Source organism: Heptranchias perlo, chromosome 24, assembly GCF_035084215.1.
Source record: "Heptranchias perlo isolate sHepPer1 chromosome 24, sHepPer1.hap1, whole genome shotgun sequence".
NCBI lineage: Eukaryota > Metazoa > Chordata > Chondrichthyes > Hexanchiformes > Hexanchidae > Heptranchias > Heptranchias perlo.
In genome coordinates this window covers 36529744-36555647 of record NC_090348.1, presented here as the reverse complement: position 1 = coordinate 36555647, position 25904 = coordinate 36529744, and the positions used below count along the sequence as shown (strand labels likewise).

The following is a 25904-nucleotide window of genomic DNA, read 5'->3' as shown; positions in this document are numbered from 1 at the left end:
GAGATGTAGGGGAGGGCATTAAACAGGAAATTAGAGACGCATGCAAGAAGGGTACAATTATAATCATGGGTGACTTTAATCTACATATAGATTGGTCAAACCAAATTAGCAATAATACTGTGGAGGAGGAATTCCTGGAGAGTGTACGTGATGGTTTTCTAGACCAATACGTTGAGGAATCAACTAGAGAACAGGTGATCCTAGACTGGGCATTGTGCAATGAGAAAGGATTAATTAACAACCTTGTTGTGCGGGGTCCCTTAGGGAAGAGCAACCATAACATGATAGAATTCCTCATTAAGATGGAGAGTGAAGTAATTAAATCCGAAACTAGGGCCCTGAATCTTAATAAAGGAAATTACGAAAGTATGAAGTGCGAGTTGGCTATGATAGATTGGGGACCTTTACTAAAAGGGATGACGGTGGATAGGCAATGGCTAATATTTAAAGAACGCATGCAGGAATTGCAACAATTATTCATTCCTGTCTGGCACAAAAATAAAACAGGAAAGGTGGCTCAACCGTGGCTTACAAAAGAAATTAGGGATAGTTTTAGATCCAAAGAGGAGACATATAAAATTGCCAAAAAAATGCGGCAAGCCTGAGGATTGGGAGCAGTTCAGAATTCAGCAAAGGAGGACAAAGAGATTGATTAAGATGGGAAAAATAGAGTATGAGAGTAAACTAGCAGGGAACATAAAAACTGACTGCAAAAGCTTCTATAAATATGTCAAGAGAAAAAGATTAGTGAAGACAAAAATGTAGGTCCGTTACAGTCAGAAATGGGGGAAATTATAATGGGGAACAAAGAAATGGCAGAACAATTAAACACATACTTTGGTTCTGTCTTCACAAAGGAGGACACAAATAACCTCCCAGAAATGTTAGGGAACCAAAGGACTAGTGAGAGGGAGTATTAGTATTAGTAAAAAAATAGTGCTAGGGAAATTAATGGGGCTAAAGGCTGACAAATCCCCAGAGCCTGATAATCTACATCCCAGAGTACTAAAGGAAGTGGCCCTGGAAATAGTGGATGCATTGGTGATCATCTTCCAAAATTCTATAGACTCTGGAACAGTTCCTACAGATTGGAGGGTGGCTAACGTAACCCCACTATTTAAAAAAGGAGGGAGAGAAAAAACAGGGAATTACAGACCAGTTAGCCTAACATCAGTAGTGGGGAAAATGCTTGAATCTGTTGTAAAAGGTGTGATAATAGAACACTTGGAGGGCATTAGCGGGATTGGACAAAGTCAGCATGGGTTAATGAAAGGGAAATCATGCTTAACAAATCTACTGGAGTTTTTTGAGGATGTAACTAGTAGAATAGATAGGGGAGAACCAGTGGATGTGGTGTATTTGGATTTTCAGAAGGCTTTTGATAAGGTCCCGCACAAGAGGTTAGTGTGCAAAATTAAAGCACATGGGATTGGGGGGAATATACTGGCACAGATTGAGAATTGGTTGACAGACAGGAAACAGAAAGTCGGAATAAACGGGTCTTTTTCGGGGTGGCAGGCAGTGACTAGTGGGGTACCGCAGGGATCAGTGCTTGGGCCCCAGCTAGTCACAATATATATCAATGATTTGGATGAGGGAACTAAATGTAACATTTCCAAGTTTGCAAACGACACAAAGCTGGGGTGGAATGTGAGCTGTGAGGAGGATGCAAAGAGGCTCCAATGTGATTTAGACAAGTTGGGTGAGTGAGCAAGAACATGGCAGATGCAGTACAATGTGGATAAATGTGAGGTTATCCACTTTGGTTGTAAAAACAGATAGGCAGATTATTATCTGAATGGCAATAGATTGGGAAAAGGGGAGGTGCAACAAGACCTGGGTGTCCTTGTACACCAGTCACTGAAAGCGAGCATTGAGGTGCAGCAAGCAATTAGGAAGACGAATGGTATGTTGGCCTTCATTGCAAGAGGATTTGAGTACAGGAGCAGGGATGTCTTACTGCAGTTATACAGGGCCTTGGTGAGACTACATCTGGAGTATTGTGTGCAGTTTTGGTCTCCTTATCTGAGGAATGATGTCCTTGCCATGGAGGGAGTGCAACGAAGATTTACCAGACTGATTCCTGGGATGGCAGGACTGACGTATGAGGAGAGATTAGGTCAACTAGGCCTATGTTCACTAGTTTAGAAGAATGAGAGGTGATCTCATCGAAACATATAAAATTCTAACAGGACTAGACAGACTAGATGCAGGGAGGATGTTCCCGAAGGCTGGGGAGTCCAGAGCCAGGGGTCACAGTCTCAGGATACACGGTATGCTACTTAGAACCGAGATGAGGAGAAATTTCTTCACTCAGAGGGTGGTGAACCTGTGGAATTCTCTACCACAGAAGGCAGTGGAGCCCAAGTCATTAGATGTATTCAAGAAGGAGATAAATATATTTCTTAATGCTAAAGGGATCAAGGGATATGGGGAAAAAGCGGGAACAGGGTACTGAGTTAGATGATCCGCCATGATCATTTTGAATGGCGGAGCAGGCCCAAAGGGCCGAATGGCCTACTCTTGCTCCTATTTTCTACGTTTCTATGTTTTCGGAATGTGGAAAATTTTCCATTTCACCTGAGGAAGGAGGAAGCCTCCGAAAGCTTGTGGATTTTAAAATAAAATTGTTGGACTATAACTTGGTGTTGTAAAATTGTTTACAATTGTCAACCCCAGTCCATCACCGGCATCTCCACATTATGTTTCTATTGACAGCATAGAACCCCGATTGTGCCAGGGCTAATAAGGCTCCCACTTGTTTCAGGCGGGCACATAAGCCACCTATTTCAAAGGATCCCACCCAAAATGTTGGTGGGAACGGGACAGTAAGTGCTGTGCTGCCATTTTAATTGCACTACCACCCTGTTTCCACCTGCTGGAAGTTTTACCCTGTATACAATCTGTGCTTTACCTAACCTGAGAATATTTAGGCCCCATTTTTTGTTCTTGTTTGGGGAAAGCAGCGTTCATGTTCTGCTCTCATCCTTTAACAATTGATAGCAGGAAGTGTCCTCTGGAAGCATGCTGAGCACCACTGGATAATGGAGGTCTAGAGCAGGGTCTGCTTTCTCTGCGTCCACTTTCCAGGAACAGGCAGCCTTAACCCAATGGCAGATTCATGGAGCTATATTTCCATGAGTCTGCCATCAGGAATAATCGAGCCGGTCTTCATAAGGTAGAGGTGGGGAACCTGCACATGGGTGTCACTTACCCGCAATTCCAAACTGCAGAACCGCTAAACGTAAAAGTGTCTTAAAGAATTCACAGTTGACCCAAGCAGAGAATGACTCCCAACTCTATCCTAGCAACACTCTGCAATTATACAGCAATCAACCTACCAGATTGGAAAATCACTGCTTACAAGCAAACAGTAATTTAGGTCAAGTTAGATGAATAACTCAATAAGTCACCAATTGTTACCTCAAGTCATGAGCCTCTTTGTAATGCTGATAATGAGTTTAATGCTGGAGGCTGTGGAATTCAACTGACTGCCAGGATGTGATGATGAAGGCATTAGATTCTTCGAGGTACACAGAACAGTTGCCGGTCAAGCACTCACAGAGAAAGGGGAAAGTACGTTTATAGCCCTATAGCCACAGCTGTTTTCCTTTCTATGAGTGAAAAAAAACTACCACATACAACAACAACAACTTGCATTTATATAGCACCTTTAATGTAGTAAAACGTCCCAAGGCGTTTCACAGGAGCATTATCAGACAAAATTTGACTCCGAGCCACATAAGGAAATATTAGGACAGCTGACCAAAAGCATGGTCAAAGAGGTAGGTTTTAAGCATCATCTTAAAGGAGAGAGAGATAGAGAGGCGGAAAGGTTTAAGGAAGGAATTCCAGAGCTTAGGGTCTGGACTGCTGAAGGCATGACTGCCAATGGTGGAGCGAAGAAAATTGGTGATACGCAAGAGGCCAGAATTAGAGGAGCGCAGAGATCTCAGACGGTTGTAGGGCTGGAAGAGGTTACAGAGATAGGGACGGGTGAGGCCATGGAGGGATTTGAAACGAGGATGAAAATTTTAAAATCGTGGCATTCCTGGACCAGGAGCCAATGTAGGTCAGCAAGCACAGGGGTGATGGGTGAACTGGACATGGTGCGAGTTAGGATACGGGCAGTAGAGTTTTGGATGAACTCAAGTTTACAGGGAGTGCAAGATGGGAGTCCAGCCAGGAAAGCAAAGAAGGCAAAATATAAATACAGCTTTCGTCACTCATGGCAGAAGCGACATATCCGCTGATTATTATTCTGTTCATTATAGCACACTGCACACTCGCCCAATTGCCTCTCCCAAATGTATTTTTGTATAAATCCAGAAAAATGCAGTCCATAGTCCAAGGCACTGATATAATTTCCTGTAAGAAGATGCATCTGTTAAATAGATCACAAGTCGTAGACTGCTGAGACTAATGAGTCAACAGAATGAATGGTCATACCATTAATAATGTTGCTCTGCAGTTACATGTGACACAGCCAACATGTAATATTGGCAGACCCAATATGGCAAACAAGAAATCAGCTGATGGAAAGTGGCATCATGATTATGAAATTAATTTATAGGATTCTTCTTACTGTACAGTGTTTTTTCCAGAGAGGCTAAATTACCCAATGGAATGCCCCAAAATACCCAACTGTGTAAACTTAGCTATGACTGTGACCCCATTGGTCGCCAAGTTATTTTCACACTACTACACCACAAAGTTTGTTGCTAAGTTTTTTTAAAAATTTTGGTTTTAAAGTGAGCATTTTCTGAGAGGATGATATCATTGCGTTTTAAATCATTCATGACTCCTGTAAGACATTTTACCATGTGACAGTTCCCTTCAGGTTAAGTTATGACAAGCCTATGCAAGCCTGTGTACCTCTTCACTTTAACTGTAGTTATTTGTTTTCACACATTGCTCCATACTCAGGATTGTTTTTGAGCTATCAGTTTTTTTGGGCCCTGTTTCAGCTTCTAAACTTTTAATCTTTTTTTTTAGCTTTCTAGGTTGACATCTGTCTCTCTGCTTGTCTCCCACAGTCAATTTTTTTCTGCTTCACTCTGTCTTTCACACTTCCTTTCATTGCCGCTACATCTTTCTGTCTCCCAGTCTTTCTCACGTTTTCCTTGCTACTGCTCCCATCTTTCAATACCTCTTAAAAACTGTTTCTTTACAAGGACACCTAAATTCCTCTGAACACCAACATTTAATAGTTTCTCACCATTTAAAAAATATTCCGTTTTTTAATTTTTCCTACCAAAGTGAATAACCTCACATTTCCCCACATTATATTCCATCTGCCATCTTCCTGCCCACTCACTTAACCTATCGATACCCCTTTGCAGACTCTTTGCGTCCTCCTCACAGTTTACTTTCCCACCTATATTTGTATCGTCAGCAAACTTGGATACGTTACACTCGGTCCCTTCACCTATGTCATTAATATAGATTGTAAATAGCTGAGGCCTAAGCACTGATCCTTGCGGCACCCCACTAGTTACAGCCTGCCAACCTGAAAATGACCATGTTTATTCCTACTCTCTGTTTTCTGTCCATTAACCAATCCTCTATCCATACTAATATATTACCCCCAACCCCGTGAGCCCTTATCTTGTGTAATATCCTTTTATTTGGCACCTTATCGAATGCTTTTAAAAATCCAAATATACTACATCCACTGGTTCACCTTTATCTACCCTGCTAGTTACATCCTCAAAAAATTCTAATAGATTTGTTAAACACGATTTCCCTTTCATAAAACCATGCTGACTCTGCCTAATCGTTTTATAAGTGTCCTGTTACCACTTCCTTAATAACGGATTCCAGCATTTTTCTGATGACTGATGTCACGCTAGCTAGCCTGTAGTTCCCTGTTTTCTCTTTCCCTCCTTTCTTGAATAGCGGGGTTACATTTGCTACCTTCCAATCCAATGGGACCGCTGTAGAATCTAGGGAATTTTGAAAGAACACTCCCATTAGACCGTTGGTTCCCCACTATTACTGGTACGTTTTTGTGTCTTCTACTGTGAAGCCAAATGCAAAATATTTGTTTAATGTCTCTGCCATTTCCTCATTCCCCATTATAATTTCGCCTGTCTCAGCCTCTAAGGGACCCACGTTTACTTTCGCTACTCTCTTCCTTTTTACATACTTGTAGAAGCTCTTACAATCTGTTTTCATATTTCTTGCTAGTTTACTCTCATTTCTATTTTCTCTCTTTTTATCAATGTTTTGGTCATCATAAGAACATAAGAAATAGGAGCAGGAGTAGGCCAATCGGCCCCTTGAGCCTGCTCCGCCATTCAATAAGATCATGGCTGATCTGGTCCTAACCTCAAATCTAAATTCATGTCCAATTTACTGCCCGCTCCCCGTAACCCCTAATTCCCTTTACTTCTAGGAAACTGTCTATTTCTGTTTTAAATTTATTCAATGATGTAGCTTCCACAGCTTCCTGGGGCAGCACATTCCACAGACCTACTACCCTCTGAGTGAAGAAGTTTCTCCTCATCTCAGTTTTGAAAGAGCAGCCCCTTATTCTAAGATTATGCCCCCTAGTTCTAGTTTCACCCATCCTTGGGAACATCCTTACCGCATCCACCCGATCAAGCCCCTTCACAATCTTATATGTTTCAATAAGATCGCCTCTCAGTCCTTTGCTGGTTTCTAAAAATTTCCCAATCCTCGGACTTACTGCTTTTCTTGGCAACATTATAAGCCTCTTCTTTTGATCTAATACTATCCTTAACTTCTTTAGTCAGCCACGGATGGATCACTTTTTCCGTGGAGTTTTTATTTCTCAATGGAATGTATGTTCGTTGACAATTTTGAAATACTTCTTTAAATGCTTGTCATTGCTCATCTATCATCATACTTTTTAATCTAATTTCCCAATCTACCTAAGCCGACTCACTCCTCATACCTATGTAATTGGCTTTATATAAGTTTAAGACTCTAGTTTCAGACTTAAGTATGTCACTCTCGCACTCAATGTGTAATTCTATCATATTATGATCACTCTTCCGCAGATTATCCTTTACTATGAGATTACTAATTAACCCTGTCTCATTACTCAAGACAAGATCTAAAATAACCTATTCCCTAGTTGGTTCCATGACGTATTGTTCTAGGAAACTGTCTCAAATGTATTCCAAGAACTTGTCCTCCAGATTACCTTTGCCAATTTGATTTGTCTAGTCTATATGAAGATTAAAGTCCCCCATGATTATTGCGCTACCTTTGTTACAAGCTCCTATTGTTTCTTGATTAATGCTCTGCCCAACAGTATAGCTACTGTTAGGAGGCCTATAAACTACTCCCACCAGTGTTTTCTGCCCCTTTTTATTTCTTGTCTTCACCCATATTGATTCTACTCCCTGATCTCCCGAGCCTAGATCTTTTCTCACTACTGTCCTTATGTCATCCTTTATTATCAGGGCTACCCCGCCCCCCCCCTTCCTTTTCCATTTTGTCTGTCTTATCGAAACATCAAGTACCCCGGAATATTTAGTTACCAGCCTTGGCCACCTTGCAACCACATGTCTGTAATGGCTACTAGATCAAACCTGTTTATCTCTATTTGTGCCATTAATTTGTCTATCTGTTGCAAATGCTTCATGCATTCAGATAAAGCACCTTTAATTTTTTACCATTTTTCCCTGCTTAAGCGACCTTATTCGCTGATGCTCTATTATCATTAAACCCTGTCCCTTCCTGTCACACTCTGCTTATCTTTACCCAAAGCGCTACACTGCTCTATTGCCTTGACTTTTCCTTTAGATTTCTAAATTTCCCCATACCTGATCCCTTCCCACTCCAAGCTGTCTCTACAGCCCTAGTTTTTCGATTTGCCAGGACACTGGTCCCAGCCCGATTTAAGTGGAGCCCATCCGAACGGAACAGCTCCCTCTTTCCCCAGTACTGGTGCCAGTGCCCTATGAATCAAAACTCCAGTCTCCCACACCACTCTTTGAGCCATGCATTTAACTCTCTGATCTGTTTGACCCTATGCCAATTTGCGCATGGCTCAGGTAGTAATCCAGAGATTATTACCTTTGAGGTTCTGCTTATTAATTTTGACCCTAGCTCCTCAAGCTCCCTCAGCAGAAACTCATTCCTATTTCTACCTATGTCGTTGGTTCTTACGTGCTCCAAGTTCTTTTCCAGCCACAAGGAGATATGGTACTTATCTTTAATTTATCTGGCACCGGGCAGGCAACAGAGCCTTCGGGACGCTCGGTCGCGGCTGCAGAGAAGAGTGTCCATCCCCTTGACTATAAAATCTTCTATCACTACCACGTTCCTTTTTACTCCCCCCACTTGAATGGCCTCCTGTACCACAGTGCTCAATGGTCAGTTTGTCCATCCTCAAAATGGCGTATTTTGTGCCAAGAGTTGAAACCATTGGTTATATCATTGCCACTGACACAAAGTAGGTCATTCTTCTTTCAGCCAGTCCAGAAAGGAAGGTGGGATTTCTGCAGCTGCCTGCATGATTGATATTTGGCTTTCTTCCCACCAGAAAACAAAGGAAATGCAGAAGGTGAAACAGAAGGCTTGTTTGCACTGCACCAGAGAAGAGGAGCCATCAAGCAGGCCAAAGTCCATAATGTCAAGTGCCATGAGTTTATCGCCACATTCTTTCCTCAGCCCACATTTTGTTCTGTCTGCCATGAATTTGTATGGTACTTATCTTTAATTTATCTTATGTTGTAAACAAGATCATGAATGTTCCTGTAATTCACTGTTTAAAAAATAAGATTTACAGTAAGATTATATCAATTCTTCATCTTTTATTCAAAATATCATTGGAATTCCACTTCAAAGCAGTAACAAGTTTGGATGCTCGTACCACACAGTGCAATTTAGCTCTAGATATTCCTTCAGGTTCCATAGCAACTGCAAATCACAATGCAAATCTGGCACCAAAACAGTAAGAAAGAAGATTTAGAGAAAACACACTGCCATACTACACACAGTATCCAATACCTCTTAGTGAATTTAAGACAGTAACCTAACATGATCGTTCAGATGAAGAATTTGTCATCTGAATCCCTCGATGGGAATATTGCTGTGTAAGTTATATTGTCCTCTTATACATTATGGGTTAAGAATTCCCCAATCTGATTGTGAAGATTCCTCTTTTTGGTATTTCTAGCCAAGTCGCCATTATGTTCTTGTAAAATGTATGTACTACATTGCTATTCATAGTGCCCAGTGCAGCTCTCCCCCCTATATTAACATAGATCATAAACTGGATTTTCTGGAGGTAATTTTCGTATGTCTACTGCCCTATTTGCACTAGAAAGTGGAACAATAGGCAAATTAATTTTTTTATAAACAAGTCCCATCCGTTGGCTGCCCAAGACCTACCCAGCACAATTTTCAAGTGGGCCTCAAAATGGGTGGCCAGCACTCCCATCGGAAACAGGCTGGAGCCTTATTTCAATGATTAAATCAAGGTTCTATGCCCGTTGTAGGACTCGGAAGCGATTTTTGTGGGCCAATGGATGGAATGTGCGCCTCGTCCCGTCTCTCGTCCCTGACATGAAGCAACGTGGTCCTTAAAGGGTCGCTGCAGGCCATTCCAAAATTGGGCCAAATTTTTTTTCTTTTGTGCCCTCCTGGCCCCACAGAAATACTCCAGCCCACTGCTGGTCCCTGCATAGTTCCCCCCTCCAGGATCACCTCTCCCCCTAGAACCAGACTGTTAGCTGGCTTGGCGTCAAGAACCGGCCAATTTCCTGCTTTCCCCGACTGGCGTGCTGCCTCAGAGCGCAAGCTTGCGGGTTGCCGGCTACATGCTGCTGAAGCCCAACCACCAAGATGGTTTGGACCTCTTTCTGGAGCAATTGGGTGGGCAGTGCGATCACAACGCCTGCCCCCCACCCGATTAGCGCACCAGACGAAAATGACCCGTTTGAAATCTGACTTGCTGGGAGCGCGGATTGGAAAATCGTGGGGCGTTGTGCCTGCTATTTTCCGATCAGCGCTCACAGTGGGCCAGATACCTCGCCATGGATGAGGGTTCAGAAAATCTACCAACATATCTCAGCTTAATGAGGGCCGAGAGTTACAAAATTGGTCAGAGTAAAAGATCAATAGTTTAATATGAGACAATGGTCTCCGTAGAATGCCCATCGTGTAAGGTATTGCACTAAGTGATGGTGTGCTCCTATTGTTCTTTCATGCGTGAAGAGCATCTCATGCATGAAAGAACATTGACATTTCCATTGTGCTCTTTAATAATAGTAACAGCAGAAAGGTTACCAAAGCACTGTGCTGGTAAGCCATGCTGTTTTAGCTGGGTAAACTCTAGCAGTAGAGTACCTAAGCCGTAGTTCTTGCCAACCTGTGCCTAGGCTATGTGGACTTAGGTAAGTGGGGTTGTCCCTATGAGAAGAAAATGTGCATTCCACACCAGGAAAAAAAAATTCTACCTGTGCGGGTTTGACACTGGTTTGGTTTGGACACATTAGTGAAGGTTTTCTGTGTATCTCAGACATCCAACTGATCAAAAAAAATGGATGGTTGAATTTTATTCATTCTTCTTTCTTTCAGGGGATTGAATAAGCAAGGCTACCAATGCAGAGGTACTTTGTTTTCCATTTCCAAGTAATTCTAATTAAAATTGTGACATTGCATGCTTGCTTTGAGGTTGAACACATTAATTCCACCTTCTGTTTATCTTCCAGAGTGCAACGCTGCAATTCATAAGAAGTGCATCGATAAAATAATAGCTAAGTGTACAGGATCAGCGGTGAACAGCAGGGAAACCATTGTACGTATCACAGGCCCAGAACATAAAGAGTCTTTGTGCTGTACATTAGAACTGTGAGGCACAATGGGAGAGAGAACTTGCCCAGTGGTAGTAGCTGAGATCAAATCAAATAGCCTTAACCAAGGGTTATTTCCAGAAAGACACATGAGTTAAAACATATTAACACCTACAACAGTGAATCTGTGCCACAGTCACTCAGCACCAATAACATCTCCTCTATCAACGCTGGACTAAATATCTGTCTAATTACACAATGGACTCTGCGATGATATATAAATGATTCATATATTTACCATGTTACACAGAGCTCCAATTACACATTTCTCAAACTATTCCACTCAGCTACATATTGTCTAATAGATGGATCTCTAATTACAAAACCGCAATTGCTGCTGTTAGTGAAAAAAATCCAAAGCCTCTGGAATGTTTGAGAATTGCCAATTACCAACTGCCAATTGCCATTAGAATTGCCAATTATGTGGCCACACAGTAATTAACGAGCCTTGTGTTCATCTGGCTAAAAGGAAACCGGCTGCACAAGAACTGTAATGCGGAAAAAGTTTCAAATTGACATTTTGATTGCTGCCTCACTGTTAAAGTGGTTAGAATGTGGAACTCGCTACCACAATGAGTAGTTGAGGTTAGTAGCATTAATGCATTTAAGGGGAAGCTAGATAAACACATGAGGGAAAAAGGATTAGAAGGTTATGCTGATATGGTTAGGTGAAGTAGGGTGAGAGGAGGCTCGTGTGGAGCATAAACATCAGCATAGACCAGTTGGGCCGAATGGCCTGTCTCTATGCTGTAAATTCTATGTTAAAAAAGAAGTGAGGTCGTACCATGTGCTACTTTCCAATCTTTACCCACAGAAGCAGTGCCACCTTACCGCATATCGCACCCATGAGTACGTAACGTAGCTCAAGGGTGAGACAATGGTAATCATCACTTGCTCCTGATTTTCCAATCAAGAATGAGCAGCAATGTGGTCTGGGCTGTAGTTGCTGGACCAGGCCTTCCGTAGCCTCTCCCTATCCCTCAAAACCAGCCCCCTTCATGAAATTCTGACCGAAGAATCTACAATAATGCTGGCAATATCACGTGACAGGAAACTAAATTGCTGTTTATGCTAACAGAAAATTAAAATATTGTGACATTTGGCAAGGGAAAGTTTAGTTAGTCTTTGTGCTGTGGAATCAATCCTTTTTGGATCAGCTCAGCCTTTCCAACCTAACATTTTTCTACTTGACTGTACAATAGTGACTGAAGCTGACATATGCCTTTACCCCACACCTATATCTTACCATTTTTGCCCATAAAAGTCAGTTAGTATCTGTGCACAGTTCCATGTTATGTGACTGTATTTTAATCACATTCACTATTCCCTTTCGAGGGTACATTAAACTTTCCACTAACCATCTGCATTCTCTTTTGCTTTCTAGTTTCACAAGGAGCGGTTTAAAATAGACATGCCGCATAGATTTAAAGTCTACAACTATAAGAGCCCGACATTCTGTGAGCACTGTGGCACCCTGCTATGGGGTTTGGCAAGGCAAGGTTTAAAGTGTGAAGGTAAATATGGGGTTGGTGGACACTACAGTTCAAGCATCCGTGCTCCTCCTGGCCCAGAAAAATCATTTAGCAAATGTTCCTGTGCTGTTTCTGGAGTGACCTCCAGTGGTCCCTTTAAGGACCTTTGGTTAGGCCGTTCCACGTCCAGTATCAATGGGCATGGTGCATGCGCCACTCATTGGTACCTGAAAATTGTGTCAGGGTCCTACAACCTCGATTTAAATATTGAAGTAAGGCCTGGTTTGGGCGGGCGCGTTGGTCGCCCACTTGGAGGCCTGCTTGAAAATCGAGTTGGAGCAAGAGTTCTTTTTTACAATTTTCTTCTGTCTACTTCCACATTTTTCAGTGTGAGCAGGGCAGTAGGCAAATGAAAATCACTCCCGGGGTGTCTAATTGTTGCAAAAGTACCTCACGGAGGTAATACACAGAGCAAGCTAAAGATCATTAAAGGGCCATTTAAAAAAGCATGTGATAATCAGGGTTGCCAATATGGCAAAATTCCAGATAAAATGTTTAAAAGTTTGTTCCAGGAACTACTCCAAAATTCCTCATCCCCTCAGATTGCTAATTGGATGAATTATGAATTATAGTGACTCTTTTTACTATCAATGTTCACTGAAAAGATAATTGCGGATCTTGTAAATGAAAATTCTTTCTTGTCTGAGTTAATTTTTGGTTGATGAAAATCTAACAATTGATGTGTTTCTACAGATGGTATGTTTATGAATATTATACATTCAGTCCTTTAGAGACATGGGTTATAGGGTGAATAGGATAACCTCTGATCAGTAATGCCATTGTGTTTGCTTGTCTCTTTGCCAGAGTGTGGTATGAATGTTCATCACAAGTGTCAGAACAAAGTAGCAAATCTGTGTGGGGTTAACCAGAAAATGATGGCTGAAGCCTTGGCTCAAATAGAGAGTGAACAACAGGTAAGGAACCTATGGGTGTTTCCTGGGTTACCATTTTGAGTCACCCTTGTGAAATCTCTTACGTCACAGAAAACGGCTTGAAGTGAAAGGTCAGTAGAACATGAGTAAATGCAAAGTAGCTCCCGCCTGAGTAATGTGACTCGTGCTATGGATTATTGTTCCATTAGGTGAATGGTCACACCTAAATACAAAACAACAGATCCTTCTATATCGGCAAAGTGAAGACAGTACAAATAATGCAAAATCGGTCATAGAACTTAGTACAGAAAATAAGTGTTTAGTTCATATGAATCCAATATCTGTTTTATACCGGTTCATAAAACGGACCTTTTTTATAATCAAAAAAATCTGCTCACTCTGAAGCCCAGTGCTTGCATGTGAACATGGTGCTTTCGTGTGCAATCGTTTTTTTAAGAATTTTATTCTTATTTGGGATTTCTCTTAAAAGAACCCAAACAGTATTCACGGTCTGCAGATAGCAAATGGCTTTGCAGGAGGTTGAATTACACCAGAGGTGGGAGAGATTACTCCTGTGGTTAAATTGGGGATGTATTAAAATATATAGGGCCAGAATTTACCATAGCCGGCAAATGAATGGCGCCCGCTGTTCATTAGACTTGCCCTTGCCCATTTAATTTCCATGAGCTTTTGCGCGGCAAGTTGCTGTAAGTGGGAGATCCAAACAGTGTGGCGCCCTCTACAGGGCATCTGGGACCTGTGTGAACAGGGCAAGCAACTGTGTATCTCCTTAACCAATCAGATTGAAGAATTGTCAATGACCAGCGCAGAGTCTGAACCAGGAAGTGTAAGTTAGAATCTTGAATTCAATGTCAAATCAGGTACAGAAAGTAAAATAAAGAGAGGGAAAGAAAGATTGGATTAAGAGAGAGAGAAAAGAGACAGAAAGAAAAAGGTTTTAAAAATGTAACTTAAAAATTTTTTTAAATCTCAAACAACAATTAAAATCTGAAGGAATGAGACTCCACACTTGTAATAGTTCATTTTCAGTGCCAGAGAGGTTGTTTGGCAGTAATTAAGACTTATCACGCTGAGGTGACTAAAGTAGTGGACAGGGGAATGTCAATGGATGTTATTTATATGGACTTCCAGAAGGCATTTGATAAGGTCCCACATAAGAGACTGTTAGCTAAGATAGGAGCCCATGGAATCGAGGGAAAAGTACGGACTTGGTTAGGAAGTTGGCTGAGCGAAAGGCGACAGAGAGTAGGGATAATGGGTAGGTACTCACATTGGCAGGATGTGACTAGATGAAGGCATAGAAAGTCTCATATCTAAGTTTGCCGATGACACAAAGATTGTGGCATTGTAAGCAGTGTAGATGAAAACATAAAATTGCAAAGCGATATTGATAGATTAGGTGAATGGGCAAAACTGTGGCAAATGGAATTCAATGTAGACAAATGTGAGGTCATCCACTTTGGATCAAAAAAGGATAGAACAGGGTACTTTCTAAATGGTAAAAAGTTAAAAACAGTGGATGTCCAAAGGGACTTAGGGGTTCAGGTACATAGATCATTGAAGTGTCATGAACAGGTGCAGAAAATAATCAAGAAGGCAAATAGAATGTTGGCCTTTATATCTAGAGGACTAGAGTACAAGGGGGCATAAGTTATGCTGCAGCTATACAAAACCCTGGTTAGACCGCACCTGGAGTACTGTGAGCAGTTCTGGGCACCGAACCTTCGGAAGGACATATTGGCCTTGGAGGGAGTGCAGCGTAGGTTTACTAGAATGATACCCGGACTTCAAGGGTTAAGTTACGAGGAGAGATTACACAAATTGGGGTTGTATTCTCTAGAGTTTCGAAGGTTAAAGGGTGATCTGATTGAAGTTTATAAGATATTAAGGAGAACAGATAGGGTGGATAGAGAGAAACTATTTCCGCTGGTTGGGGATTTTAGGAGTAGGGGGCACAGTCTAAAAATTAGAGCCAGACCTTTCAGGAGTGAGATTAGAAAACATTTCTACACACAAAGGGTTGTAGAAGTTTGGAACTCTCTTCTGCAAACGGCAATTGATACTAGCTCAATTGCTAAATTTAAATGTGAGATAGATAGCTTTTTGGCAACAAAAGGTATTAAGGGATATGGGCCAAAGGCAGGTATATGGAGTTAGATCACAGATCAGCCATGATCTTATCAAATAGCGGAGCAGGCACGAGGGGCTGAATGGCCTACTCCTGTTCCTATGTTCCTATGTTAAAAAGGGTAATTAGACTGAAATGGACAAGCCCTAACTTTCTGTGGCGAGTTTAGTTCGTATCTACTATGGTGAGTTGAGCAACGAGGTGCCGTTTTCGGGAAGCTAACGGCGGAGCAGTGCACCTCGGACAGCAACTTCCGAATTTTCGCATTTAACCTCACATCTGCCCTCGCCGGAAGTTGCTGTGCGATTTGCACATAAGTAACAGTGAACGCCGTTAGCCTCACAGAATTTTGGTCACAGAGAATGTGCTGACCATTTACTCTGTGAGGCTTCTCAACTGGTCTTGATCTCAGACTAAGGACTGAATTAGAGCCATGGCATATTTAGGAGTGAATAGAAACTGAATGCAGTGTTATAAGGGAATGATTACAATGAAAAGGCTCAAATAACAATTCAATGATAATGCAGAAGCTCATGTATATAACCATCATGTGGAGCCTAAGATTAGATAATGGACCTGTAATCACTGTAAGATACCTGCTAGTATTCATAATACACACTGTAATTCATCAAATGGTTTTGTTGACTGCAGTGTGGATGCTCAGAGCCAGTGTGCTTCACGTCATTGATACTCATTGATACCAGAGAATTAACTATTGTGGTGTCATTTTTGGAAGTTTATTCTGTGCCCAGTATAGATGATAATATGCACCATTAACAGCATACTAAAAAAAATGCAGCTGCAGAGGTAGCAATTTTTGAAAACAAAAAAGCAAGTATGTTATTCAAAAGCCTGAATTCACTCACTTCCCTCTTCATGAGGGCACGCTTTCATTTATGCCATTGTGTGTTTGATACCACATCTATCTGAAAAAGATACATATTTTTTGATAGTCATTGAAATAATGACTAATTATTTTTGGCCAGCTGAGCATTTGACATGTATCAAAACCCATTACGATGCTTAGGAATCTCCAAAACAAACCACTGAGAAACCCACATTAACAGAGTTTCTATTTGCCTGTTAGGGAGTGCTCACTCTGTCCCCACAGGGATATAGAATTACATAATTACATAGAATGTACAGCACAGAAACAGGCCATTCAGTCCATCTGGTTCATGCCAGTGATTATGCTCCACACGAGCCTCCTCCCTCCCTATTTCATCTAACCCTATCAACATATCCTTCTATTCCTTTCCTCCTCATGTGTTTATCTAGCTTCCCCTTAAATGGATCTATGCTATTTGCCTCAACTATTCCTTGTGGTAGCGAGTTCCATATTTTCCACATATATATATATAAAATTTTCCATATAGCATTTAGCTAAGGCCAGCAGGTTGGCAAAAGTCAAGGTCCAAGAATGTATCGGGACACTACTGAAGTTTAACCAGTTAAAGCTTCACAATCTAGACCAAAGCAAATTAGAATCAAAGAGTGGTAGGCAAAACTGTAATTGAACAGTGGGCAGCCTTTAAAGAGGAGATGGTTTGGGTACAGTCTAGGCACAATCCCACAAGGCAGAAAGGTAGGGCAACTAAAGCCAGAGCTCCTTGGATGACAAAAGAGATAGTGAGTAAGATGAAACTGAAAAAAGGGGTGTATGGCAGATATCAGATTGATAACACAAGCGAGAACCAGGCAGAATATAGAAAGTTCAGAGGGGAAGTGAAAAAGGAAATAAGAGGGGCAAAGAGAGAGTATGAGAATACACTGGCGGCCAACATATAAGGGAATCCAAAAGTCCTCTACAGGCATGTAAACAGTAAACAGGTAGTAAGAGGAGGGGTGGGGCCGATTAGGGACCATAAAGGAGATCTACTCATGGAGGCAGAGGGGATGGCCGAGGTACTAAATGAGTACTTTGCATCTATCTTTACCAAGGAAGAAGATGCTGCCAGAGTCTCAGTAAAGAAAGATATAGTTGAGATACTGGATGGGCTAAAAATTGATAAAGAAGAAATACTAGAAAGGCTAGCTGTGCTTAAATAAGTCACCCGGCCCAGATGGGATGCATCCTAGGTTGCTGAGGGAAGTAAGGGTGGAAATTGCGGAGGTACTGGCCATAATCTTCCAAACATCCGTAGATACGGGAGTGGTGCCAGAGGACTGGAGAATTCCAAATGTTAAACCCTTGTTCAAAAAAGGGTGTAAGGATAAACCCAGCAACTATAGGCCAGTCAGTTTAGCCTCAGTAGTGGGGAAACTTTTAGAAACAATAATCCAGGACAGAATTAACAGTCATTTGCACAAGCATGGATTGATTAGGGAAAGCCAGCACGGATTTGTTAAAAGCAAATCATATTTAACTAACTTGATAGAGTTTTTTGATGAGGTAACAGAGAGGGTAGATGAGGGCAATGCAGTTGATGTGGTGTATATGGACTATCAAAAAGCGTATGATAAAGTGCCGCATGGTAGGCTTATCATCAAGATTGTGGCCCATGGAATAAAGGGGGCAGTAGCAGCATGGATACAGAATTGGCTAAGTGACAGGAAACAGAGAGTAGTGGTGAACGGTTGTTTTTCGGACTGGAGGGAGGTGTGCAGTGGTGTTCCCCAGGGGTTGGTGCTGGGACCACTGCTTTTCTTGATATATATTAATGACTTGGACTTGGTGTACAGGGCACAATTGCAAAATTTGCAGATAAGGTAGGAAGAATGAGAAGAGGCAATATGTACTAGAGGGCACAACTCTAAAAGGGGTACAGGAACAGAGAGATCTGGGGGTAAATGTGCACAAATCATTGGAGATGGCAGGGCAGATTGGGAAAGCGGTTAAAAAAGCATACTGGATCCTGGGCTTTATAGAGGCATAGGGCTCGATTTTCAGGGAAATTGCGGGTGCGTTGGGGGCAGGGGGCTCCGAAAATCGGGGAGATCCCGTTCGGGTTCAGAGCCCGGCGACTTCCGAGTTCCCCACGGATGCACCTGGGTGTGAGCGGGATTCCCGATTCCGGAAGTCCCACCAGCTTTAATTGATAGTTAAAGAACCAAATGTACCTCATTGAGGTACTTAAGGCACTTTACTTGTGACATATTAGGTAGTTAGAATGATTTTTAACTTACCTGGGCGGCTTTCCCATGGCTTCTGATTCACGCCTGGCGCGTGTCTCTTTGATCCAAGGCACGTAATTTGCGTGATCATGAACAGGTAGGTCGAGAAGAACCTGTTGTAATTAACCAATGCGTTCTCAAAAAGCCAACGGAAGTTGAACAGATGCGAAGGGCCGGATCAAGCAAAAAGAATCAAAATAACTTGCATAAAAAACCATTGCACGAAATTAAAACACAAAATCAGCCAACCTTTCCCCCTGCTCCGATGTCCGATGTCTCCCTCTCCAATCTCCCCCTCTTCCCCACCCCCACCCGATGTCCCTCTGATCTCATCTTCTTCACACCCCCTGATGTCCCCTCGATCTTCCCCTCTCCCCCTCGGTCTTCCCCTTCACCCCCCCCCCCCCACCCCCGACCTTCCGTTCATGCGCCGGATGACGTCTCGCTCTCTCTCTCTTTCTCTCCCCCACTTCGCGTTGCAGTTCCTGACGGCAGCCAGCCTGTCAATCATGCTGGCTGCCGGGCGCGAAACCCGGAGAGGACGTTAATCACCATCAATTACGATGCCATCGCGTTGGAAACAGTAAGTTTTGTTTATTCAGGTTTGCCATGCACACCTTCCACCCACCCCCACCCCCCACCCCCCCACCTCCCCACTCACTGCCTACTGCCACCATTTCAAAATTGAGCCCGTTGAGTACAAAAGTATGGAAGTCATGATGAACCTTTATAAAACACTGGTTCAACCACAACTGGAGTATTGTGTCCAATTCTGGGCACCGCAATTTAGGAAAGATGTGAAGGCCTTAGAGAGGATGCAGAAGAGATTTACTAGAATGATTCCAGGGATGAGGGACTTTAGTTACGTGGATAGACTGGAGAAGCTGGGATTGTTCTCCTTGGAACAGAGAAGGTTGCGAGGAGATTTGATGGAGGTATTCAATATCATGAAGGGTCTAGACAGGGTAGATAGAGAGAAACTGTTCCCATTGGCGGAAGGGTCAAGAACCAGAGGACATAGATTTAAGGTGATTGGCAAAAGAACCAAAGGTGACATGAGGAAAAACTTACTGCCCGAGGGGGTGGTGGAGGCCGATTCAATCATGGCCTTCAAAAGGGAATTGAATAAGTACTTGAAATAAAAAAAAAATTGCAGGGCTACGGGATAGGGCGGGCGAATGGGACTAGCTGGATTGCCCTTGCATAGAGCTGGTGCGGACTCGATGGGCCAAATGGCCTCCTTCCATGCTGTAACCTTTCAATGGTTCTATGATTCTAGGACATTGTCTGGCAGAGCCAGCTGAAGGCAAGTGGAATCCCAGCCCTCAAGGACAGGTTTACCCTTCCAGGTCTCATCAATCAGTCAAGCTGGCTGGATAATCATGAACAAGGCTGTTGAGAACTATAGACTTGCCTAGCTCAGATACCAGATTACTAAGTCTGAGATAGAGGATTGGTTGGTTTCCAATTTCCCATTGCCAGGCATAACATCTTGAAGTCAACTGAACCTCAGAGAGACTCTGTAATCTCCTCCCCTCTCAAGAAGAATGACTAAAAATAGTAAATCAATGTCAGATAGTTTTATCTTTTTTTGGCAAATAATTCAATTCCAAATACATTTTGGTTGAGTAATTTCACATGGGCATGCTGTGAATACTGGTATTAGAATAACTAAGTGAAAAGGAATGATCTCAGATTCTGTGTGGTGTTTTTCTTGGCCTCTGATTCTATAACGCCTTGTTTATGTGTCTCTTTGATCCAGGCACGTAATTTGCGTGATCATGAACAGGTAGGTCGAGAAGGACCTGTTGTAATTAACCAGTGCGTTCTCAAAAAGCCAACAGAAGTTGAACAGGCCGCTGCATCTCTTAAGAAAGGTACTGTAACACATTAGACAATTTTATTTTTTGTTTTCATGGTGCAGAATTTATGTAATTTGTGAAAGATGTAAACCGTCTCTAAAACTTAAATATAACGTATCAAATCAGAATAGATCTTATATTGCTTTAGAAGCGATACAAAAAGGCTCTTACTTGACTCCTCAATTAAAGAGTCCTAACAGATACATAATATATTAGAGAGGATTGGCTATCACCCTGAAAAGGGGCAGTTACAGTTTATTAATAATTTCAATTTAACTAATAACCAACTTTATGACAGAATGTACATGTACCTTAGCAATGAGTATGAGCTGAATTCTGACTATAGTCTACTTGGCCCAAATTGTTGCACATTTGGCTAAGTCCATGATTAGGTCTCATTGTGACTCAAAGTGGTCTATCCCATTTCAAAAAGCACACAGCCCAGGGGCTTCCTGCTCATGAGTATTACAATTCTTCTTCGTCCTGCATCCTTCACACTCTATAAGTACAGCCTAACTTGATAGGCTCTGGTGAAACCAAGTGCTGAGCAAGAACATGAAAAAATATCCACAATGTTGCAGACAGACAGCGCTGCACACTATCTCCTACTCCTGTGTTGTGTAAAGACCCTGTACCATTGAACTAGTTTGTTTTTCCACCAGCCTAAAGGTTTTTTGCCAAAACTGGGACATATAATCTCCAGCCTCTCTACAGGAGTAGGTTAGATTAGACAGATATTAGGGTATCAAATGCTCTGTTATTTAATCTACCAGATTTTTGAGTTTTCTTTCCAGGTTTAAGGTGTTGAAACCAGTTGGCACAGGGCGATGAACCTCCAGAAAATACCATGTAGACTGTCCTTTTCAGAACAAGCATACAAAAGCAGGAAAAGCTATGCACAATCCTATCCTCCCTAGATGGTCATACAGATAGCAAATAAAGCAAGGGGAGAAAAAGAATCTTTGGATACAAGGGCCTGAGATGCAAATTGGAGTTTTACCCTCAGTTTGGATAGTAGGCCCTCTGCCTGCATCTGAACAAACTAAGTACCCACAGTATATCTTCACTAGCATCTGGCAAAGGCTTTAAATGCTGTGAAAAAAAATGTACTTGGCTATTCGTGAGCATCTAGGCAATAGTGATCACAACATTATAAGATTTAAGATAATGATTGAGAGAGACATAAGTAAGACAAAGACCAAAGTAATAGATTGGAAAAAAGTTAATTATGAGGGGATGAGGATGGAACTAGGGAAAGTAAAACTGGAAACAAATATTGACAAATAAAGAAATAGAACAGCATTGGGAAATATTTTAAAAGGTGAGCAATAGAGTTCAGGAGAATATATTCTGCTAAAAAAAACAAGAACAATCTAGCCAATAATGAAACACCATTGATGACTAAAGAGCTAAGGGAAACATTGAAATGAAAGAAAAAGGCATACAATAAGTACATAGGCAACAAAGGAGAGGGTGACAAAAGGGAATACAATGAGGTTAGGAAAGAAATTTTTAAAAAATTAGGAAAGCAAAGAGGAACTACTAAATGAAATTATCAAAGAATATATAAAAAAATAGTAAAGTATTCTACAGGCAGATAAACAACAATGGGAAAATTAGGATAACGATAGGGCCACTAAAGGATGCACAAGATAAACTCAGAGGTAATAACAGTGAAATGGCAGAAATATTGAATAATTACTTTGCCTTAGTTTTTACCAGGGAGACTAACAAAGTGAACATGACATTAGAAGAAGAGATCAAAAAGGATATCAAGACATTTAGGATAGAAAGGAAGGAGATAATTGATAAACTAGACAAACTTAGAGAGGATAAAACCCTAGGTCCAGATGGATTGCATATATACATATATATATATATATATATATATTTAAAAAATCAATAGAAAAGGGAATAGTGCCAGGGAACTGGCAGACAGCTAATGTCATTCCTATATTTAAAAATGGAGATAGAACAAATCCAGGGAACTATGGATCAGTTAGCTTCATGTCAGAAAACAGTGACCAGCATAGGTAGACCTGTGGGCCTGCAAAAAAATCACTAGATTTAAGTATAAATGGTAAACTAAAGCCTTAGGCCCTGAAATTATATTGCGGGATGCTAGTAATGATCAATGATGTTTTCATCTGAAATCGCTCTGTTTTCCTATTTTAGCAGAGGAGTTAACTCATTTAAACATAATGAGTTAGCACATCCTCCAAAACTAAGGAGAGAATTCAGGAGAAACTTCTTTACCCAGAAAGTGGTTAGAATATGGAACTCACTACCACAAGGAACAGTTGAGGCAAATAGCATAGATGCATTTAAGGGGAAGCTAGATAAACACATGAGGGAGAAAGGAATAGAAGGGTCTGCTGATAGGGTTAGATGAAGAGGGATGGGAGGAGGCTCATGTGGAACATAAACACCGGCATGGACCAGTTGGGCCGAATGACCTGATTTTATGCTGTACATTCTCTGTAATGTAATGAACTGAAGATGAAAGCATTAGCGTTTGTCCATTAGAATCCTTCAGCATAATCTCAGGGTTTAGATATACAAGTACACAATGATGAACTTATCCATCTGCCAGTCTGATACATTTACTTCTTCCTTTCTAATGGCTCGACTCTTCATGAAAATCCTAGAACGCGCTGTGGTAACAACTCAAGAACTTCAAAAGCTGTCAGACTTCTCCCACTGAAGCAGCTCTTTTCTCTTTCAGACTAGTTACAGCCTCAATGTCTTCAGGGTCTACTCAACCTCCCCTCCCCCCTCAGAGGCTAATGAGTCTCACGTCTGATTTCACTGAATGGGTTTCAGTTGCACATAATTTTCTATAAATGCACAAATACTTGGCAGATTCATGTCTTCAAAAATCACAGACTACCTGAGTGCTCATATTTTAAATCTGTGTTTGCCTTGAGGAAAGCAGTCCCTTTTGTACTGATGTCACCATCCAATAAGTTGTTGTGCAGTCTTTTGGTCACGTTGTTTAATATCATTCAGCTACTGGAAAAGTTCAATGCTGCTCTTTTCTCACAAGTGTGTGTTCATAAGACTTATGGCATCGTAAACAGTTTTGTGCTATTTTGATTACCATTATAAATTGTTAACCTGAATATTAAGAGGGAAAAGACACAGACTAGCAGCGGTTGCCTGCGTTCCATCTTTACTTTCATTTTTGAGGGAATGTAAAGAATCTTACAACACCAGGTTATAGTCCAACAATTTTATTTGAAAATCACAAGCTTTCGGAGATTATCTCCTTCATCACTCACCTGATGAAGGAGATAATCTCCGAAAACTTGTGATTTTCAAATAAAATTGTTGAACTATAACCTGGTGTTGTAAGATTCTTTACATTTGTCAACCCCAGTCCATCACCGGCATCTCCAGTTCATTTTTGAGGGAATGCGATCACTGCCCATGCTCAGTATCCTCTCCCACTTTCTCCCTCAAGTGGCCATTTCAGGAACAACAAGTGAATAAAGTAAAGACTTACATTTATATACCTTACAACATCTCCTCGAAATGTCTCTGTGTACAGTGAATTACCATGAAAGGTAGTGACTATCATTATGTAGGCAAGAGCAGCAGCCATTTCATGCAAAACAGGATCTCACAAGCATCAATGAGATAAATCACCAGTTAATCTGTATTTGGTGATAATGGTTGAGGGAGAAATGTTGGCCAGAATTCCCTATTCTTCGAATAGTACAATGGGACCTTTAATGTCCACTTTAACAGGCAGACAGGACATTGGTTTTATGTCACAGCTGAAGGACTGCACCTCCAACAAGGCAGCAGCTCCTCAGCACTGTACTGGAGTTTCAATTTGAATTATGATTTAATGGAACATAGGAACAGGAGTAGGCCATTCAGCTGCTCAAGCCTTTCCCACCATTCAATTAGATCACGGCTGATCTGTATCATAACTGCATTTAATGATTTCATATTATCTTTTACCAATATGACAGACTTACATCTTGAGAAAAATAAACTAATTCTGTGGTCTGGGCCAGTTCTGTAAGAAGGAAGGAAATATATTATCATTTTTTTTTCATAGAAATACAAATCTAATTTCTGTGCATGTTCCTGAGTTTTCCACATTTCTGTCTCCAGAGGTGCAAGGAATCACCTGGGAAATGCCGACACAAGAAGAGGACCCATCCCCCGACTCTCCCACATGTGAAGAACCCACCAGAATTGACCAGCACAGGTTTACAGTCAATGACTTCATCTTGCACAAAATGTTAGGAAAAGGTAGCTTTGGCAAGGTGAGAAAAGTAAAATTTCTGTACACAATACAGCATAGTTATAGGTGAATCACAGGTACAAGTGATTGCACGGGGACACATGCAAACCCAGAAACTATTGAGGAACCCCCGTGCATATCTGTGCTTTATCATCTGTTCGTTTGTTATTTCATATGTTATATACTGTAGATCAGGTGGGGCTTTGTTTTAAGGGCTTTCGCGTTTGCCCTTTGGTCACAAAAATAAATCCATTTGTCACATCAGTCATCTAACCAGCAGGCATGATATTCATGAAGTTAGGCCACATAAATTTGTCTTGGATGAGGTGACATCACAGCTGAGGAGACAGGTAGTAATGGGTGAAAAAGGGAGAGCTGTTACCCACAAAGATCAGTCTTCATGAAAAGCCTGATGGAGGCCTCACTAATCCTTGTTTCCATTGTTGAGTAGCCAGAAAATACTGTAACAGTGTGGCAAACAGTGCATGGACCCTGCAGTCTCCAGTATTCTGTCCACATAGTACTAATATTATCCACTGTGTATCCACCTTACAAAGTATTGAATATGAAGAGAAAGGGGTAGAATTTCAATGGGGGGGGGGGTTCTTCCAAACGGCATGCAGCCCAGGGAAACAGCGTAAGCTGCGAGACAACCTCTGCAGAAAGCCCAGGTGAAAGTTTTCAATTGAAACCCCATTGGAATAGCGGTAATTGGAATAGACAATTGCTTTGAAACAAAAAAGGTTGAAATCACACTGTTCAATATTACTAACAAATGTACTAATGTGTCTTTCTGACAATCGCCTGCTATCTTATCGAAGGCATTAACCCACATAAAATAAATGGAGTCATGCCTTTGTTAAAATAGCGATTGAAGGAATGCACACATTACTGATATTGTACAGCGTGATGTCAAAGCAAATGTCTCCCAGAATGTTTTCCAATGTAAAATATCATGCTGTGGTGTTGAAGTTATTTTATGGCTCATCACTAGTAGTTGCTATTCATGTAGTTGCTCCCTGTAAATCCACAAGCTATCAAACATTCTGGGAAACCATGATTTTATTTGGTGTGTGTGAATTTTGTTGTTCTAATAATTTCATGTTCTTTTAGAGCACTTAACCGATTTTGTTGGGAATAATAAATGTAGGAAATCTACTATGTTCAGATGTCATTAACTGTACTGTTGTACACAGTTAACTGACAGTACATGCCCAAATAGTCCTGGTTTATTTTAACTGAGGTTTTAATATATGTGGATTTCCGCATATCTCACTCATTCACG

General features: G+C 41.4%; 1 protein-coding gene across 3 annotated transcripts in view; it reads left to right on the top strand.

The window, feature by feature from the left end:
• prkcq (protein kinase C, theta) overlaps window positions 1–25904 on the top strand; it is a 108702-nt gene that overhangs the window by 56170 nt on the left and 26628 nt on the right. For all 3 annotated transcript variants that reach the window (XM_068005101.1, XM_068005102.1, XM_068005100.1), the window contains 7 exons: window positions 8519–8681; window positions 10558–10589; window positions 10692–10777; window positions 12217–12346; window positions 13169–13278; window positions 20262–20376; window positions 24487–24641. In XM_068005101.1, coding sequence (XP_067861202.1) covers window positions 8519–8681; window positions 10558–10589; window positions 10692–10777; window positions 12217–12346; window positions 13169–13278; window positions 20262–20376; window positions 24487–24641 — 791 coding nt within the window. The remainder of the gene's footprint in view (window positions 1–8518; window positions 8682–10557; window positions 10590–10691; window positions 10778–12216; window positions 12347–13168; window positions 13279–20261; window positions 20377–24486; window positions 24642–25904) is intronic.